General features: G+C 48.1%; 1 protein-coding gene across 1 annotated transcript in view; it reads right to left on the bottom strand.

Moving 5' to 3' along the window:
* The window catches only part of KSR1 (kinase suppressor of ras 1), a 143878-nt gene that overhangs the window by 53846 nt on the left and 73885 nt on the right, over window positions 1-16147 (bottom strand). Inside the window, 1 exon segment of the mRNA XM_081115643.1 lies at window positions 10568-10708. Coding sequence (XP_080971769.1) covers window positions 10568-10708 — 141 coding nt within the window.

Genomic DNA, 16147 nt, shown 5'->3' with positions numbered 1-16147 from the left:
TGTACAAGGTTAAGGGGCTGGCAACCAGTGGCTGGGGGAGTTGTGGGGGGATTTATTTTTTTTTAACTTTTCTATATTTTCAAATTCTCCTACAATGAACATTTGTAATTAGATTTACAAAATGTCACTTTAAAAAGGAAAGATGCTCAGGCATCACAGAGGGAATGTGCAACATGGTCCTATCTGAGAATTCAAGTGTGTGTTTGGCCTAGCCAGCATGGCTCAGTGGTTGAGCATTGGACCTAGGATCCAGGAGATCAAAGTTTAATTCCCAGTCAGAGCACACGCCCAGGATGCAGACTCAATTCCCAGTGGGGGGCATGCAGGAGGCAGCCAATCAACGACTCGCTCTCATTGTTGCTGTTTCTCTCTCTCCCTCTCCCTTCCTCTCTCTGAAATCAATATATTTTTTTTAAATATAAAATACAAAGTGCATGTGTGTGTGTGTTTCATGACCCCAGCTTTGGAGCCAGACTTCCTGGATGTGAATCCTGGCTCTACCACTTACCACCTAGGGGCCTCAGATAAGTGACACTGTCACTTAGTTTCTCTATCTCTATTGTATATGAAGGATACAAGCATTGCTTCCTGCTGTGGACTAAACATTTGTGTCTCTCCAAAATTCACATGCTGAAATCTAATCCCAGTTGCGATGGTATTTGAAGGCGGGTCTTTGGGAGGTGGTCAGGTCAGGAGGGTGGAGCCCTCGTGACTGGGATTAATGCTCTGGAAAACGAGACTCCAGAGAGTTGCAGGGCCCCTTCTACCGTGTGAGAACACAGCAGGAAGATGGCCATCTATGACCCAAGAAGTAGGTCATCAGCAGACACCAAATCTGCTGGCACCTCGGTCTTGAACTTCTCAGCCCTCAGAACTGTGAGAAATACATTTCTGTTGTTTGTAAGTCAACCAGTCTGTGGTGTTTCTGTTATAGCAGCGTGAAGGGGACAAAGACACCTCCTCAAAGGGTTCTTGGAAGGACTGAATGAGATACTCCATGAAAAACTCACAGCTCGGTCCCAGGCACATTGGGAAAACACTCACTAAAGAATTATAGCCTAAGTTCATGAATCAACTACATAAAAAAAGAAGAAACACACACACCAAACCAACCAACGAGGAAGGCTGACCGGAAGGAAATACACCAAAATATCTGTAGCATCTCCTCTGTGTAGTAAGATTATAAGATAAACCATCAGTAAACAGTAGTATCATTATTTTCTTTAATTTCTGTACTTTTCACATTTTGAAAATGAACATATGTGTAAAATTACTGGATTTAAGGGGGGAAAAAAGTCAAGAAGCAATAATTAGCTCTGTACAGGACTAGAGATGACTTATTTTCTTTGCTTTTCTATATTTTCCAAAAGAAATATTACTTTCATAGTAAAGACAATGAAAAAATGTTAAAAACAAGAACTGAGGGATAGGTTCCCCTGTTACATTCTAGAAACATGACCTCTGCAGATAACCCTCCAGGGTCTAGGCCTTTGAGACACCATCCCTGAGCCTGAGGTACTTCCCCTCGGGAAATGGGGCACAATGGTTACCCTTAAACCCCCCAGGGGAAAGCAAGGTGACCCATCCCCATGGAGAGCCTGCGCTGAGGGTGCTGCAGTAGCAACTGTTATTGCTGAGAGAGGGGGTATCTGTACATGCACCTCCTTCTGTCAGCAGGGTTAGGGTTAGGGCTATTGAGAGCTTCTTCCCCCAGAACTGTAGCTCAAAAATGCCCAGGGAAGGTTCTGATTGGATTCGCGTTGTTCATGTGCTCATATCAGAACCGATCAGAGGGCCAGGAAGATGGAGAGCTCCAGTTGGCCCAAGCTGGGTCATGGACCTTTGGAACGTGGTAGGGGTCAGGGCCACCTGAGCTCAGGAAATGGGTTCCTGTCAGAGGGAGAAGGTGCTAGCTGTGAGGGTACAGAAATTTCCAGGCAGAGGGAAAAGAACATATAAAGGCCCTGGGTCATGACAGGAAACAACGTGACATGATCTCACGTGAGGGGAAGAGAGAGAAGGGGCAGGAGCCAATGTAGAAGGAGGCAGATGCCAAATATGTCAGGGCCTTGAAGGTAATAAAGTGAGGACATGGGTGACTTTTATGCTGAGTGCAACAAGACACCAATGAAAGACTGTACTCAGAAAAGTGAGATGATGATTAGATTTGGGTTTTAAGGAGAATCACTCTTGGCTCATGAAAAATGACATAAAGGGGAGAGCAAGAGTGGATACAGAGAGTGATGTAGGTGTGACTGCATAAGTCCATGCAGTCGCTAGGATTAGGGAGGTGGCAGTGCTATAAAAGAGGCATAGACTTTGGATATATATTTGAAAATAGAGCTCATGGGACTTGCCAGTCAACTGAATGTGGAGACTGAGGAAACGGAAGGGATCAGAAATGACTCCTCAGTTAACTGACAGATGCGTAAACAGCCTCAGTCAGAGAGGCAAGGGACTTGTCCATGATCACAGCACTGACAAGTGGCAAAGTTAAGCTTTTGTCTGCTGCCCAACACCAGATTCCAGGAGTCATGCTTTTAAGCAGTCATGTTTTCCAGTCTCGCTGCCTGCCCGAAGGTATACAGCTGGAAGCAAGGGCCAGTGAAATTTATACACTGACTTTTCAAAAAAGAAGGGTAATGCGAAAAGAGACTTTGGCTTTATAAGAATTAAAACAGCGTGGTGTTGACACAAGTTTCCTAATATCTAGCTGGTCAGATCTGTTCTAGAGCAATCTTGCTTTAGAGGCAGGTAGTCCCTGCGGCAGGAGGGACAGACACAAACTGACAGCCCAGGAGCTAGGTGGTTTCAGAGGAGGTTCAGGTACACACTAAGCCAAAGTCATCTCACAGGAGGGCTACAGGCACACAGTCTTGCTCAACCCAGCTCATCACCAACAGAAACCAGAGGCCGCTCAGGAACCCTAGGCCTCTTATGAGCAGCCCAAAGACCTCCTCAGGAGGTCCTTGCAATTCAACCTCCACAATCCCAGCTGAGAGCTCCTGGGACCACCTCGGCCCAAGACACCAAACTCTTTGGATGAACTCAGTCATTCAATAAGAACACCTACTCTATGCTAAATACTCTATGCCAAAGCAGTGAACACAACAGCCAGGTCCCTGCCCATGTAGTGCTTCCAGTCTCATAAATTTTCACTGGGCTGGGCAGCTCAGAAATTCAAGGAGCAAGGAGATGGGTTCACCTCTCAAAAGTGCCAGCCAGTATAGGGCTAAGCAGAATAGTCGTGCTCATGAGTTTTCAGAGATCTAGAAAGCAGGGGCACCCCTACTCTCAGAAGCTTAAAACAGGACACTCTGGCTCAGGTTCAGGAAAGTACATCACTTCATTGATTGGAGAGAGTGATGTATGCAAGTTCCGTAAGGACAGGAACTCAGATGCGACGCCCAGAATAGTAGCTGGCACACAATAGGCGGGAAATACACTTACTGAGCGAGTGCATGACTGGACCAATAGGGAAAAACAGGAACAGACCTCCAGCTCTGCATCTTGCCACATCTCATCCTTTCTTCCCTCGGGGCCCGTCAGTCTGCTTGGCATTGTGGTTATCTGCAGATGTGTACGGCCCACCACCCTGTAAGCTCCCAGGGAAGACCGTATTTTGTTCATAATCAATCCCCTGTGATAATGAATCTGGGTACAGGGTAAGGGACCAATGGGTGTAGAATAAACAGATTTAAAGGAAAGAAGGAAGGAGGGGAGTGTGGAACAGAAGGACAGGGGGAGGGAGGAAGAGAGGAAGAAAGAATGGGGGGGGGTAGGAAGATGGGGAGGAGGAGGGGAAGGGAGACTGAGAGAAAGCTCAATTCAATTATATAAGTACATACGGTAGCCCCAGGCTGGGCCATTCTGGGTAGGATGTCAGATGACAAAATCATGTAGGAAGATAAGCCTGGCTTTGGAGTCACAAGGACGTGAGTTTGAACCCCAGCCGAGCCATCAGCTAGCTGTGTGATGCTAACACCTCACTCAACAGCTCTGAGCCTCAGTTTGCTTAGCCATAAAATGGGGATCACAGTGTCTTCCCTACCCCACCCCAGGTATAAGGGTTATATAGGATGGTAAATACCACCCTGCAGCTCTTTCCCTTCCTTCCATATCCCAACCTCAGCTCTTCTCCTGGCTGGCTGGGTTATGCCAGCATGCCAGTCCCATCTCCCCATCCTAAGTGGGGAGAGCTCTGTGGCCCATGCCCATTGGGCTGGTACTGAGATCTCAATTCCTCGGAACCAAGGCAACCCCCCAAGCCCAGATCACCAGGGTGCATGCCACATTCTGAGGAGGTTCCCAGCTGCCAAACAGCAAGGCTGTCACAAGTTCGGCCTCTGGGTCCCAAAGGGAGAGGGCAGGTCAAGAGGAAGGTGGATGGGGAGGAGAGGCTAAGAAGGCAGCAGGGTTCATGCTGATTAAAGCTGTACCCAGGGGCCAGTTCACTTTTCTGGTTTAATGTCACACAGCCTCCCACTTCATACAGCCTACATTCGCCGCCCCACCCCCGCCCCAGCAACAACCACTCCCAGACAGTGGGAGACCAAGATAGTGGCAGAGGTCAGGGAGACACCCCATCCCCAAGAAAAGGCCTGAATTTAAACATGGGAATGCAAGGATAGGAAAAGGGGGAGCGAGAAGCCTGTCCAGCCAGGCCACAACAAAAATCCCTTACCAGACCCACTTCCATCTTCCGTTCCAGAAAACACCACCAGTGAGGACTGACTCAGGGGGGCCTGCAGCCCGCGCCCCGGCCCTGGGATCCCAGCCCCTGCAGCACCCACCACCGCACCCACCACCGCCTGCTAGGACTGATCCCGGCAGCGCCTGCCGCTTCCTTTAACAACTTCCAAAGGGGAAATTGCTAGAGAAAAAAAATGGCCCCATGCCAGCGGGCTCTGAAATCATTTCCCCAGCTGCAGCCAGAACATGAAGCTGTGACTTTTAGCTTTTAACCTGTGGAAGGGGGTGGCGGTGGTGGAAACAGTCAGTGTGTGGCTCTAGATGTCTAGGGAGGGAGAACTCCTCTAAACTCACTTTCCTACTCACTGCCTCGCCCCTGGGGCCACCAACCCTCCAAGTAGGCACTCCCCACCCCACCCCCGTCCCCATGACAAATCTAGCCTCCTCGCTCCTAGGAGTTTGATTTCCCTAAAACAATTCTAACGTTCTCTCTTGCGCGCTTTCTCTCTCTCACACACACACTTCCCAGTGATATCCCAGATAAAACCCCAACCCCTGTGCTTTCTGTGAACCCACCCTATGACCTCACCAGCCTCCTCCCAGACCAGGCCCTTTCAAACCCTTCCTGTGAGGTCAGCACCAGCCCTCTCAGACCTCAGGGCCTTTCCAGGTACTGTTCCCTCCTCCTGACATGCTCTTCCCTTTCCCGCCAGGCTAGCTCCAACTCTGAGGGAAGCTCTCCCTGGTACTGGTCCTCCTTTGACATTTCCACAGACCCCAGACAAGCTTCCACCAGGGCATTTGGTGGCAGTTCTCCACGTGTGTTTCAATCCAGCCTGTGAGCTCCTGACACCGGGGAGAGGGTCTTTCGCATCTGAGGTCTCAGCACAGGGCCCCACCAGGGCAGGCTCCAGACTGCACTGCCCAATACAGCAACAGCCATATGGCTATTTAAATTAAAATTGATTAGGATAAAATTTAAATTTCAGTTTCTCGGTCACACTACGCATATTTCAAGTGCTCCATGGCCACATGTGGCTGGTGGCTCCCACGTTGGATGGAACAGTGTAGGATGTTTCTATCACAGAAAGTACTATTGGACAGCATCACTCTAGACCAAGGTCTGACAAATGAGTAAACACACAAAGGTGTCTCCCAAGTTATCTGTCTCCACCATCCCCAGAAGAGGGAACCAGAGGCCACGCGTGTCGGAAGCACCACAGCAGGCTCTGGAGCAGCAGAGGGCTGAGATTGGACTCAGGTAGGAAGGGAATCAAGTGTAGACAGAGCCCCTTCACCCACCCAGAAACCGGGAAATACAACCACCACCCCGTGGCACCTTCCACATCCATCCACTCTCTTCATCCAGCAGAAAGACATTATTTCCTGGAAACTCGATGACCACAAACCAGTGACCACAATCTAAAGCCCAAAGCTGAAATAATATTTAGATAACCCTAGAGAAATGGACCCCAGGAGGGCAATGTTGAAAAGGAAGATTATATATACACACACATCTGGCTCCACACATGTATAATGCGTGTATTTTCCAGAGAGAAAAATCAGGGCCCCAGTCAGGAAGCCATGAAGGGTCAAGATCAGCAGAGAACTCAGCAAAGAGGCCAAGGGGACAAATCCTACCACATGAAGACCATCCCCAGAGCCCTTGGGGAGCAGCCCTGGGGTAAATCACCGATTACTGATCGCACCAGTTCCAGAGCGCTTCAGCACTGAGAGCTCAGCCGAAAAAAATAGCCTGACTTCAAGGATTTGGATACCTTCTCCCAAAAATCAAACAACAAAAGGCAGAGAGATAAGAGTCCTGGTTTTAAAGTCTGGCATCTCCAGCCTCCATTCCATGGCAACTTTCAGTACCTCCTTCACCAGCAGATATTTGCCAAGGGCTCCCCTTACGCCAAGAGCCATGCTGCTGGGCACACAGCCTCTTCTGGGCACAGGCCAATGAGCTCTGTGGGTGCCTCTATGTGCGCAGGTGGGCACTTCTCAAACACAGCCATCCCTAAGATAGCTTGAAGAAGTCTCTCTTACTAGTCTACTGTGAAGAATAGATGGATCTGTATGGATTTAACAGAGAGATGAGATTAAGACTAAAACTTACAGAAGAATTTATGTTCTATGATTCTATTTTAGCAGCTATAACAAAAAAGGGAAACAAATTTATGTGTAACTAAAAACAATGTGGTACCCTCGACTGGATCCTAGAACAGAAAGAGAACATTAATGAAAAAACTGGTGAAATCCAAATAGATTTTAGAGTTTAGTAAACAGTAATGAATCAGTGTTGTTTTCTTAGCTTGACAAGTGTACAGTGGCAACGCATGATGCTGGTGACGGGAAAGTGGGTGAAGGGTTTGTATGGGAATTGTGCTATCTCTGCAGCCTTCCTATAAACCAAAAACTTTCCCAAAACAAAATGGTTATTTAAGAAAATAAACAATGGTTTAGACTTCTGTTCTATCTCTGAGGTCAACTTTGGAAAGGCCAGGGTTTTTCTGCTGTTTGGAACTTTGGTTTCTGAAATTTGCACCTATGTTTGATGGGCAGAACCAATTTTTACTGAGAGCACACAGGATCCATCAGGGCCTAGGGTGGGTAGGGTGGGTACCAGTCAGAGCCCAAACAACTGACTGGGTTAAAAAAACAAAACAGCACAGAATAAAATAGAACCACACCCTGGGACCGGCCTTGAGGCCTGTGTCTGGGGAGCCCTCTAACTCTGAGCCCCACTGCTGTGCTCCCAGACATGTGCAAGGAGAAACACATGCAGGGAGCAGAGCCGAGGGAAGGCATCCCCTCCCCACTCCCCAGTTAGCAGGGGCTGGGATTACTAAAGGAAACAGCCCTTCTCCCATCCTCGAGAATACTCTGGCCGGGGACCAAGAACCGATGTGAGATTTGAAGGGAAGATGCAGAACGATCTTCAGAAAAGGGTATGAACCAATATGACTCTATTAACCAATGTCTCACCAATAAATTTAATTTTAAAAAAGAGAATATCATAGAAATCTACACCTGAAAACTACATGATCCTATTAACCAATGTCACCCCAATAAATTTAATAAAGAAAAGGGTCTGGAGAGTTTGTTTGGGGAAGATGGTGTGACACCCAGGCAATGATTCCCTGTGGTAGGTAACACTACCGTTTTCTAAGATGGGAAGATGGGCTGGGGAGAAAGCCTGCCTATATGTACGGAAGGAGAAGAACAAGCTCTCTGCTTGAGATATGTTAGTTTCAGAGCCACCTCATGATCTCTAAGTCACCTCATGGGCAGCTGGAGACATTCCTGCTGTCTCACCCTGAACCCTCCCCATCCCCACAGGGCTCTCTGCTCAGATCTGCCCCCGTCCTCCACTAGGCCAGGTAGCATGCTGGCCTCAAACCACATGTGGCTTTGGGGCCCTCCTGCCTGTCACACCCCTGCATGCAAATGAGCTTGGCCCTCATTTACCACCCAGCTCTGACTCAGGACTTGGTGATTCAAACATCACCTGACTCGGTATCTGCTACGTCTCTGGGAATGGTTGAAGGCCCCTGTTCCAGCTGCCATCACAGGGCTCTCCAGGGGCCAAACAGCCCCTGCAGCTGGTCTCCATGGTGCTGGCTTCTGCCCTGGGCACACCTGAGTCTCCTGCACACTTCAGATCTCTGCAGATCCAAGGGAACTCCTTCAAGGAGCTAAGTCATCTGCCAAAGATGCCTTAGGCCTAAGAAAGGAAGTCAGAAGGTACAGTTTGGAGTCCAGCAGGCCGGGTCTAAACTGTCCCTGCTACTAGCTCAGAGACCCTCGTAGAGCCCTCGGAACCCGGTGGTTCTCATCTGTCAAGCAGGGATGGTGATGATGAGATGCTGGGCAAGGCACTGTCCTTGTGGGGCCCCGGTGTCCTCAACTGTGAGCTACAGACAGGAGTGTGAGGAGAAGCTACTTTCCATCTCTAAGACCTTAGGAAGAGAGGGGGTGAATGCTGAGGTTGGGCTGGGGCCTAAATAAGCCATTCAATTCTCCACAGTCTCCAAGTCCATGGTTTTATTAAATGTCATTATGGATGAACCATTACATGTTCAGAGCTCCTTCCTGTATGGCAGAAAACTGTCAGGCAGGTGGGTGGGCGAGGAAGATGTGGTTCCTTGTGCCTATTAAGTGCCTGTGTGCGTCTAACTTAATACGCTCAAGGAAACGCCATCTCACAAAGCAGTTTCCCTCAACCTTCACACTGGCAAACTCCTTTCTGCCAGCTTCTTAAAGGCTGGCATATCCCACAAATATGAGGGCCACCGGGGCCAGGGCCAAGGCCAGGAGCCTGTAAGGTGCTGGGGGATTCCCTGCGGATCCCCCATTTACTCCCCAATTCCATGACGGGAACCTTTTATGTTCATGTCACTTCCTAGTGAAAATCCATAAATATACAGATAGCTTCATAAATAATATTAACCACTGTGTTATATGTAATAACCAACTACTGAAATTAACCTCTACCTGGTAAAACTATATCACATATTACACTCAATCAAACATTATACAGCCACTTAGAGAAAGAAGGGGTTTACTAAGTATGAGAATATAGGGAAAACATGGTGATTAGCATATCAAATAATAAGAGCCAAAATCTAAAAATGTTTATTCAGGATGGTTTAAACCAGCGATGCCCCATAGAGATATAATGCAAGCCACATCCTTAAATTTTAATTTTTGAGTGGCCCGATTTTAAAAAGTAAAAATTAATTTAAATAACATTTTATTTAACTTAATATATCCGAAACAGTGTCATCAACATATACTAAACATAAAAAGTTATTAAATATTTTACTTTCTTTTTCCTGTACCCAGTCTTCAGAATGCAGCACATCCGTGAATTTATATCTTTGAAATTACAGCACATCTCAATGTGGACTTGCTACCTGCCAAGTAACAATAGCCACACTGGCTAGTGACTACCTCAGACTATACAGATCTAACCCATTGGAAAAATTTAAAAGACTTAAATAATAGAAGGGAAAAAAAAGACTAGAAAGAAATACCAAAATCTTAACGATCATAGACTTTCTCTGAGTGGTGGAAATACCAATGTGAGTTTTCCTCCCTCTTTCTGTTTTCTAAAGTATCTACGTACAATGAATTCATATTACTTTTAAAACAATAGCAAGAGTCAATCTTTAATTTCAGAAGGAAGGGATTTAAAAGACCTGACTGGGTGAACTGCACCTGCCACGCATTGCTTTATTTATGCCCCATGAGAGCTGTCCTGTACCCAACTCTTCGAAGCAGGTACCCACTCCATGGGTACTGGTTGATTAGTTGGTGGGTGGGTAGGTTGGCTGGATGATGGGAAGAGAGAGCAAAGGGGGGGAAACAGTCTATTAAGTTACAGAGAAAATTAAACTCAGGCCTTTGTTTCCAAATCCCAAAGCTATCACTTACGGTTTTTAACAAGTCATTTAACCATCTATGCTTTTCTTCAAGTATAAAATGGCAATGGTGATAGTCACTCCTCCACAGGGTTTGTGAGGGCTAAGTGAGATTATCTCTACAAAGTGTTTAACACAGTGTCTGTCACATGGCCAATGTTTCCAGAAATGTTGGCCGCTGTCCTTATGGTAAAACAATAAATGACCGGCGTGGTTAGGCTGTCTGACTCATAAAGCAGGGGCACCCAGGACACATGCTGGAGCCACATTTACCCTGGGTGGCTCTCCCTCCTGCTGCTGCTGTCCTCCCACATCCCCCCTTCCTGAGAGTAGATGGCATTAGCCCTCAGCTGTAGCCACAGCGGACCTGTCCTTGGGCTTGTGTGTGGTCCCTTTGCCTGACCCACCCCATGCCCTAGCCCCTGGTCCAAGCCCCGTGGCCCACATACCTGCACCACCTCCGGCCTCACATTGAAGGTGTACAGCCAGTCACTGAAGCGAGGGTAGCTGTTGAGCTCTGGGGTCCTCTCACCAGGAGCCACACTCAGCTTGCACTGCCGCTGCTTGCAAATATACCGGACCAGCTTTGCCTGCGGGGAGCCCAGAAAAGAGAAGGCGGTTCATTCAGGGCACATGCACAGGGCCACCCTGAGCACACTATAGGGGAGCTCTGGCAAGCAGGAGTCTGCTGGGTCTCCCTTTGCTGCCATTCCGACGTGCTGAAGCAGAAAAAAGGGGAGGGAAGAGAGGAGAAGGATGTGGGAGAGCCAGCAGAGAACCTGGAGAACCACCCATAGCCCCCTACCCCACCCAAGGACGGCTGACACTGCCTCAGGCTTCACCATGATCCTCAGCGAGGAATAGGCAAGGACTAGTCAGAACAGACAGGCTGAAACATCAGACAGACCTTCTGCTGGAGGGGGGGGGGAAGGCAGGTTGGGGGGGGAGGGTTAGTAATTGATGATATGGAAGGTGTCGGGGTTTGAGAACAAAGAGTAACCTTCCACTTGGGATGTGTCCAGCCTAGAATCAGACTGCCTGGGTTGGAATCTGGGGGCTCAGGCACACCCCAGCCCTGTCACCTTGGACAAGTTATTTAACGCCCCACCCCCAGGAAAGCCTCAGTTCCCTCCTCCAGAAAATGGGGATAATACTAGAACCTCCCTCTCAGGGAGGCTGAGAAAAAATAAAACAGTGCTGGCCTGGCCCAAGTGTACTGGCCATGCCTACTGGGCTACGGCAGTATTAGCAAGGCTTTCAGGGCCCACACCCTGAAGTGTATGCAAATCTCAGGCATGTGAGTCTGCATTTTCCAGGGGAAGAATGCCCACAGCTTTCAAAAGACTAAAACTTCAAATACTGTAAGTTTAAATATGGCCGGCCTGATGTTCTCTTTGACAAATACCGGGCTCCATCTGGGTGGCCCCGCGCAGTACTGAGGAACACAGAGGGGGCAAGACGTGCAGGGAGAGCACAGCCCGGGGTTGATTAACAATGGGGAATGGACTCCAGTAGAGGGAAATGAGTGCACAATCTGAGGACCAGGGTCCTGGCTCGGCTGAGATCGAGCGACCCCGGGACCCAGTGAGAGCTGCAGAGATGCTGACCACATTCTAATGGCCTCATGTTGGTGACTTTCAAGCACCACCTTCAAAGTCACTTCCCAGTCCTCCTACCCCTCAAAGGGTTGTGTTGTTAATACATTCCTTTATCTTCCATCTGTACCTATCTCAGTATATTTCTCTAAACAGCAGTCACAATACTGAAAAATAATTAATGATAATTATAATTTCGAATGTGAAATATCTAGGAAGGCTCCTGATTTCCAAGAGGAGTTCTTGACCATTTTTGCACCATGGACCCTTTGGCAGTCTGAGGAGGTCCGCATCTCTAAGAATAATGCTTTTAAGTGCATAAAACAAAACACTTAGGATAATAAAGGAAATGGATTGCATGTAAATACATTTATTAAAATACTACTTGAAATTGTGATGGAGTATAAAGCTTCCTTATTAAAGCAGTAACTCCCACCTAGCAGTGGGTCTCATGGTTATCTAACTTTGAGGCTGTGCTTTTTCAGACAGCTCCACATCTGTAACATGATATGGAAACAGCTGTGATTTCTGCTGATGACCAAGGCACACATACTTGCTAAGACAACTGTGCCTTGTTGCCTAATCCAAATTGAACAGCATACTGAATTTCAGGCAAGGTTAATGAAAATAAGGTAACAATTTTCCTCTCCAAATTCATGAACACCCAGAATTCTTTCCATAGACTCTAGGGAAAGAACCCTTGTGGCTGGAGGGATGTGAGGCATGAAATGAGACCTATAATGACAACAAAACCATTGCTTCTGCAGCAGCCTTTCTGAAACCTCCCCAGAAAGCTGTTTGGTCCCAAGCTCACAATCCGCTAGACTCGGGAACTGGCCTGCTCTCGTCACCCTGAGCTCTGTTAAGTCCTGCCGTCTTCAGAGGGTTCAGCGGCAAGTGAGGGCAATTGCTAGAGAGGGAACACTGAGTCAGAACAAAACTAATTCCACTCAGTTGCGCAGTTTCTATGTTGAGTGAAACCTAGACAGAGATAAACCCACGACATGCCTGCACTCCGTGCCCCTTGGTACCCAGAATAGACATTACTCATTAGGCATTCTCTGCTGAGGCTGGTAACTCCCAGGTTGCCACACAAGAAGTACATTTGCTGCCCTGGCTGGGCGGCTCAGTGAGTTGGAGCATCCTGCCGTACACTGAAATGTTGTGGGTTCAATCTCTGGTCAGGGTACATGAGAGAAGCAACAGATCAATGTTTCACTCTCACATCAATGTTTTTCTTTCTCTCTCTCTCCCTCCCTTCCCTCCTTCTCTCTTTCTCTTTTCCCTTCTCCCTTCCTCTCTCAATTAAAAAATTAATTTTTAAAAAAGTATATTTGCTATCCTATTATGGAACCTAAGCCCCTAGGAACATCTTCAGAGCATGGAGCTCACAAACATAAAGACACAGATGCCTCTTGTATCCTAAAGGGCTAAGCAGAGGCACTCATGCCCATGACCCAAGCTCACCCCACTCTGGTTCATCCCTCCCAGTGTGACCAGAAGCCAATTCCAAAATCAGGGCCCCAATTTTCTTTTCTAGGCTCATCTCTACTCCATCTCTGGCTCACCCTGCCCTCCAGGCACACATTCACCTAGGAAATATTCCTGAAATATTTCCTATACTTTCCTATAGGTCCTCTGCTCAAACTGTCTGCTCTGGCCAGAAGTCCCCTCCTCCTCCAGTCACAAGTGTCCTTGGCCTGGGCAAGACTTCCTGGGCCTGATTAGAGTTCCTGTCACCCCTTCCGAGTGTGCTAAGTCTCCACAGCGGCCGCTATCACAGCCGGCCTCATAGTCCAGCTTCTGACATGGTTTCCCCCAACAGATACGAGCTCCCAGGGCAGCGACATAAAACAGGCTTTGGAGTTTAACAGAATCTGGGTTCAAATCTAGGTTCTGCACATTTACCAGTTGTGCGACCTCGGAGAAGTTCATTAATATTTCTGAGCCTTGGTTTTCTCACCTGTACAACAGGAATGATAATATCCAGCCCATTCATGGTCTATTGGAGGACTGAACTATAAAGGAAACCCCCCTATGACTGGGTTAGTCCCCCTGTTATTACACATCAGAGCAGAGACCGTGTCTACCTCTTTGTGACTGTCCCCACATGCCTATTACTGCACGCGGCACATAACATGTGCTCAAAAATCCTACGGAAGGAAGGAGGCGAGGAAACACATGGGCCTTAGCCCCACATTAAAACGTTTCTCACAGCCAGTCCTTCCCTCCACTCCAAACTGCTCACAAACCACAGCTTCAAAGTACTGAGCAAAGACAAGGCAATGAATCAAATAACTGTGCCAAGTCAAAACCATTCTTTTCCTCATTAACTGAAGAGGTCGGGCTGCTGGCACAAGCAGCAGCAGCAGCAGCAAAGGCCATCGCCCCTGGCACGAGAGTTTCCAGGGCCGTAACCCTGGGAGCTGATTAATAACACATCCATTCTGCATAAGACTCCGGCCATCACAGGTCCACATCAAGATCAGCCAGTCGGGCCTCAGCAATGAGCCAGCGTTTGGGGCTCTCTCTAGCTCAGCCCCCTCCAGCGTGTCCAGCCCTTTTTAACCACCAGGCCCTCTGCCCTCAGCCAGAAGTATCTTCCCAGTGAACCCTCAGTCTCCACAGCTCAGCTTAGCTATCCATCCCTCCAGGAAGCCTTCCCCAAGCCTTTCAGCCCCGCTCCATAGCCCCCCGCCCGCTCCTCCGTCAGATCACACATTGCAGTTCTGATATATTACTAGTCTGCTTCCTTCTTCAGACTGTAAATTCCATGGGGCCAGGTCCCTGGTGTGTGTTCTTGCTCACCACTACATCCCCATGAACTGGCACAGCACCTGGCACATGGTTTGCCATTGTAAAACCTTTGTTGAATTAATAAATGAATACACAATACATTTTTGTAGCCCTGGCGGGCACATACATTTACCAAAATGACAATGGAAAACAAATGCCAATTGCGCAAGTGATGACTCTCAGGAGCCTGAGAGTCTCAAAAACCAGGGCAAGTTCCCTGGAAGAAGAGTGAGCAGTTTCTTTGTTTAAAGGCTGTGAGAGATCCCTGTTGGACAGCCCGAAGCAGGCCTGTGGGTGGGACTGTGCAGAACTTGAAATGATTCCTCACTATACTCAGTCAACAACCCATAAGCCTGGCGGGCACAGTGCTGTGACCTACTGGCCAGCTGGTCCAGTGTCTTGTTGGCTGCTACCTCCCAGAGCTTGTAAAGAAGAAATGACACCACAATTTGGGTTCTTCTGAAGGAGCAAAGCTGTTCTCATTCACAAAGGATGGAGGTGCCAGGCATGCAACAGCTCACATCTGAGCAAAATAAGGCTGCTCTCACTTTTTGGAAAGTTGGTCATAGTCACAGAAGCACCCAGGGGCTACTTTCCCAGAGAAACCGCAGTGGGGCCTGCCAGCCTGGCCCAGTGGCCTGCAAGGGGACCTTTCACGGGTAGTCATTTTCTCATAACCACAAAACCACACGATATAAATTTTCCAGAATAGAAAAGCACCTGGGGTTTCAGCGATGGAACCAGCAGCAGGAGGGAGAGTCATTAGCACTCTGGCCAAAGGGGGGGACCCTGGGCTGGAGCTAACGTCTCACCCCACCCCAATACTCTTTTGCTTCATGAGTGTGTGACCCGCCCCTGCCTTGGTACCCAGCCTGGTTTACAGAAAAAGTAGAGGGGCGTCAAGCCAGCCCACAAACAAGTGGGGGGTTTTACCGACACAGTACACAGCAGGCACTCACTACATATCCTAGGCTAAAAGATCTAGGCTCCGGTCCCAGCTCTGACATTTACATCAAGGATCTCTGGGAAATCCCCCTCAGTTCAGCCTTAATCTTACCACCTATTAAAAGAGTATCATTTTATGGGAGTTGGGGCCAAAGTAACTAATATAAAAGTGCTTGGAACAAGAGAAAAATATGTACAGGTCCTACTACATTACTGTTGGTTACTCCAGCCATGTCCAAGAGGAAGCATAGCTCTCTGAGGAAGATCTCCAGCTCTCAAGACAGATGAACCTAGCCTCAAAGCTCCTTGACACCACAGTCCCCAGCAGGACACTTAACCCTGGTCTCAGTTTCCCCACCTGTAAAATAAGGTTGATTTGCTTTGAAGGGCTGTTGTGAAGATTTACATGAGATAATATGGATATAAAATGTTCACCCACTAAGTGGTGGCTGCAGTGGGTGGCATCTTCATCAAGCTCAGTCTTCAGGGCTCTTATAACCTCCCTGGGCAACAGAGAAGATGTGGGTGGGATCACGCCCATTTCAGAGATGGGGCTAAACAAGTCCCCGAAAGGTGGGTTGATCTTTAGTACAATGCTGGTAGAACTCACAGATTAAGTGCATTTATTTTAAAGGCATGAGGGCCAAAGCCCAGCTCACCAGTTGACTCCAGGGAACCCGAGTCCTCTCTCTC

Source organism: Miniopterus schreibersii, assembly GCF_964146895.1.
Source record: "Miniopterus schreibersii genome assembly, chromosome: 16".
NCBI classification, from domain to species: Eukaryota; Metazoa; Chordata; class Mammalia; order Chiroptera; family Miniopteridae; genus Miniopterus; species Miniopterus schreibersii.
This window is presented reverse-complemented; position numbering and strand designations above follow the sequence as displayed.